The following is a 4,668-nucleotide window of genomic DNA, read 5'->3' on the forward strand; positions in this document are numbered from 1 at the left end:
CCCAAAAGCTTGCCAAGAATTTTTTTTTCCCAACTATTTAAGTTAGTTTAATAAAAAAAATATCAGATTCATCCATAGAACCTTGTCTGCCTATGTCCTTAGACCAACACGGCTACAACCTACACCCCATATGCATTATATATGCACTTAATATAACTTGCTGAATAAAACTGTAATTATCTTAAATAGTCACAAAACTGTTCAAATAGTGCTGTGGTTCTAGGTAGATATTTTTAAAAACACTTAAATATTGTAACTTTAACAAGAATTAATTTTACCACTATAGAATAATAAATTTCTACCTTTACACTGCATTCCTTGGCGAAAAAGGCCCTTGAGCAGGCGTTTGCAGTACTGGCATATGGTGGGACGAGTGTAAGAATGAACAGCAAAGGTATGCGGAACTTTCACTCTGCAAAGCACCATCTTTTCCATCCATATTGGACGGCCACTCCAAGAAGGAATCCTTTTACTGGGTTCTGGGCAGCAGCGCTGAAATAAGAGGCGCATAAGATTCCATAAGAACATGCCACATTTAAATGTGATTTTTCAACAAAGTTTGCTTCAGAAACTGAACATGCAAATCTTCTTTAAATATTTTGCCTAGACAGCCTTACAAAACCATTGATAGCATAAAGCAGGCACGAGATTGAGAAGCAGGGATCCAGATTTTCTGTTCCCCATTGGACAGGGCAGGGAAGCTCACTGCCGTGAATGCACATCACCCTGTTGAAGCACCCCCTGCCTGCCTGGCAGCAGCAAGGGGCACAACTCTGTGCTGTTGCCCCCACTGCTGCCCAGTAGGCAAGGGGCTCCTCATCAAGGCAGTGCAGTTTGCAGCAGCAAGACAAGCTTCCCCACCCCACACTGCCCTGCTGCGCCAGGTCCCACACGCTGGGCCACTGAAGCCCCAGGGGTAGGGCAGCAGGGTGGGGAAGCCCACATCCATCCCCCTGCAACAGTCTCCACTCCAGCCATGCTGCACATGAGAGAGGGGGAGCTGGGCTCCATGCTCTGCAGCACAGGTGGCAACTGAGGCTCAGGCCACTATATATAGTGGAATTTCATTTTAAATCACAGAAAAAAAAAAACACAGATTTTGGGGGGTTTCAGAACATTTCCTATTTTTATCAGGGAAGTTGTGATTTTTAAACAAAGAAAACCAGGATCCCAGCTGAAGTCTTGCAGACTGCAAAAACAAGCATATTCAGTTCCTGTTGAAATGAAGAACCAAATGCATACAATTTGTTCATTCAACATTGTGAAATTCACAAATAGGACAGGTCTACAATGAACACTGATCTTGCATGTAGATGCCTTTTAGAATGGAAAGTACTAGCGGCAATCAACCTAAGTCGACAGCCATCACACCACACTATTAGCTTTAGACATCAAAGCAGAAAATACTGTATATGCCTGGACTAAAAGAATAAAACAAATAAAGATAAATTTATAGTTTTGGAAGCTATAACAAAAGATTCAGTGTCTTACCACCGACCCAGCTGTATCATTTAAGAAAATAAAATACCAAAAACTTGGGTTTGGCAGGGGAGGGTTGGGAAGGGGGCGGGGGGAGAAGTGGGGGTAGAAAGCACAAGAGAAATACTGGCGTGTGAAGGAATGAGGGAGGACCTACTGACAGAGAGATTACAAATCCCGTAACAGTTGCTATCAGTAAAACCTTCTTAGAATCTAAGATGCACTAAATAGATACACTGAATATGAATGTAAAAAATAAATGTAACTATGATAGAGGGTGGAAAAATACTGACCATTGCATCTTCATTCAAACAAACATCTGCCAAGTTTTTCAATGATTTATAGTGGTCTTCACTGATCTAAGGCTGGACCTTCCTGTCACTGGCCAAAAAACCTGTTCTTAAACTGAACTTTCTATACAATTTATTATTTAAGTTTGTTTGGGTAAGAAAATGCATCTCCATCTATGTACAACACCAAACTCAATAATGAAAATAACATCCAACATTAAGACCAGAAAACTATTTTGCTTAAAATACTTTGGATCAGATCCTCAGCTAACAAAGTAAAGTCTCTCCACTGAAGTTTAATCTTCTCGGAATGGAGCCCAATCACTCACTCAGGGAAGAAACAGCTTTACCAAACAGTTCTGGAAGGGCTGAGATGCCTCTGTGGGTTTCAAATTGTTAATATAGAAGAAAACCCATATATTCTAGAATTATATGATAAAAAAGAAATAGGACAAAAACTTAAGGGGCTAAGCCCTGGTTGATTATAACTGAAACTTTACACCTGCAACAGAAAGATATCATTCTTTATACAGTTATATAAAGGGAAACCAACTCAACAGTAAATTAATATTTAGATCATTAGAAATTAGCCCAATATCGGTTAAACTGTGCTTATCTGTCACTGATGATTTTACTGATTTAATAAAATAATTTGTCCTTTAATGTTTTTAGGCATGTTAGGAATGCAATACCAGAGTTTCACTTCTCATTTTCCCTTAAGGAGGACGATGACTGTGGACAACTACAAAAATGCTCTATTCTACTGATTTTACTCTCTACAAGAGTTTGAAGTGAGAGGAAGGAGGGAGCATTTTGGTTATTTTTGTTTTTTGTATTGTTTTGGGTTTATTGCTGAATAATTCTCTCTGGAAGGTTTAACAGGCTATCAGTAACATTTCTCTCAGAAACGTACAATTTGTACCATGTTATATAGTGATACAGTAATTACAGACTAAATCTGTATCACAGAGAAAGCACTGTATTTTATCTTCTAACCCAAGGTTTTTAAAAAGAGTAAATAGCTCTGTGAATGACAGACTAATGGTAAAATTATACATAAAAGTTGAAATCCACTTTCAGTTTCGTTTTTCACAATGCCAGTAATAATACAGAATTATCCTCAGAGTATAAAAGACTCAGCAACTTGAAAACGAAAAAGTACTGATTGAAATGGTTAATCTGAACTAGTTTTTCTCATTCTAAGTCAATTTAAAGTTGTTTCTAGTTCCCAGAAATTTGATGAATTTAACTCAGTATTATTTTATTCTAAGTTTACTTTGTTTTCATTTTCTATTACATACCTCTTCAGTAGCAGAGGCTGTATATTCAGTTTGCGCTGGTCTTGGAACGGAAAGCCCAGTGCTTGGTAAAGAAACATTAGACAAACGCCTCTTTCTCACTCCACTACAGTTGTTTGGGATCTTGAAGGCACATCGTTTATGGTAGTTTAATCCACAGCCTGAAAGTGTCAGTTTGAAAAACGATGAAAGAGAAGCCTCTCTTTAGGTAAAATAATTAAGAAAAAAAGTTAAGAGTCCAGTATTTATTATTTATAAAGCAGTTACAAGAGAAGGAAAATAATCCAAGAATATTAAAAAGACAGAAACACAACATCTTGTTTAGATTTCTTATAACACAATAGGGAGCACACTGTATTTCTTCTTAATATAATTTACAGCAGAATCTTGTTTTGCAATAAAAAACATACACCATCTGTCTGAATACTAATTTCCAATGTTCCTGCCTGACATTCGTAAATACCTAAAAAAACAGGGTCTTTAAGACTTTATACGGTTGTTGATCTTCCTCACTTTTCTTCCTGCTGGGAGGTTCTCTTGGCTCTGCTGGGGCCACAGGAGTAAAGAGGAAGTCAACTGACAGGAAATGCTGGGTTTCTAGTACCTGGACACCAGCCTGCTGAAAGTAGGCTGCAGTATTTTCCACAATCCAGCTGGACAAAGACAGTATGGAAAGGGACTCCCATTTGGGATGCTCTGTAAATTAAGACAAGCTGAAGCAAGGATCTTAAACTTAATTTACAACACCCCTGTACATCAAATGTTAAAAGCTATGATTGTTTTTCATCAGGTGGGAAAGGCACAGAAAAATTAAGTGATATGCCCAAGGTCACACACAGTCTGCATCAGAGCCAAGAGAGAGCTCACATTTCCTGACAAAGTCTATTGCGTCTTGCTTCAAGTACTAGACTGTGCTATTTTACAGAAGCTAAACTCATATTAGGCCAACAAATTAAATGTATAAAACACAATATTCAATATCTCCCACCACATCCAAAAGTTTGCTTTTCCTATAACTTGCTGCTAAGGCAGAAGCTAGGATCACATACTTCACATGTTAACAAGAGTTAACATTTAACTTACCTTCACATTTTAATCCTTGTCGTACCAAGCCCCAAAGCATTTCTCCACAATAGTCACAAAAAGTAGGGGCCTTGTAGGAATGCACATAAAGCGCATGAGGACGAATCTGGAAATCTTCAACTGTAGCTAAAGCTTTAAAAAAATTGCAATAAGTCATTTTTATTGCAAGATTAATGAAGATTTACTAGAGATAGTACTGTGTTTTAGAAAAAACAGCAGTTTCAAGAGGACACCACTGAGCTGTTTAGATACCAAAATTACATCCCCAAATCCCATAGAGCATATTTGGAAGATTACATGTTCAGATGCACACAGTTTTTAGCCATTTTTTTTAATTAAAAAAAAGTCTGTTGGAATTTCTAAGACAGTAAAACCTTGAGGAATAAACATTACCAGCTACTACATAATATTTAATGCTGATAAAGGGTATGGTTACTATAGAATTCTTAATATTAACCTGTTTTTTTTCCCTGGAGTTTCAAAATATGAATGAAGGGGGGGAAAAAAAAAAAAAAAAA

The 4,668-nt window shown here is 37.5% G+C and overlaps 1 protein-coding gene across 2 annotated transcripts in view; it reads right to left on the reverse strand.

Moving 5' to 3' along the window:
- The window catches only part of PRKD3 (protein kinase D3), a 74,206-nt gene that overhangs the window by 34,379 nt on the left and 35,159 nt on the right, over positions 1–4,668 (reverse strand). For both annotated transcript variants that reach the window (XM_019526732.1, XM_019526731.1), the window contains exons 3-5: positions 4,151–4,282; positions 3,071–3,228; positions 303–492 (exon numbers count right to left, since the gene is read on the reverse strand). In XM_019526732.1, coding sequence (XP_019382277.1) covers positions 303–492; positions 3,071–3,228; positions 4,151–4,282 — 480 coding nt within the window. The remainder of the gene's footprint in view (positions 1–302; positions 493–3,070; positions 3,229–4,150; positions 4,283–4,668) is intronic.

Source organism: Gavialis gangeticus, unplaced genomic scaffold, assembly GCF_001723915.1.
Source record: "Gavialis gangeticus isolate Ggan-Ray unplaced genomic scaffold, GavGan_comp1, whole genome shotgun sequence".
Classification (NCBI taxonomy): Eukaryota; Metazoa; Chordata; order Crocodylia; family Gavialidae; genus Gavialis; species Gavialis gangeticus.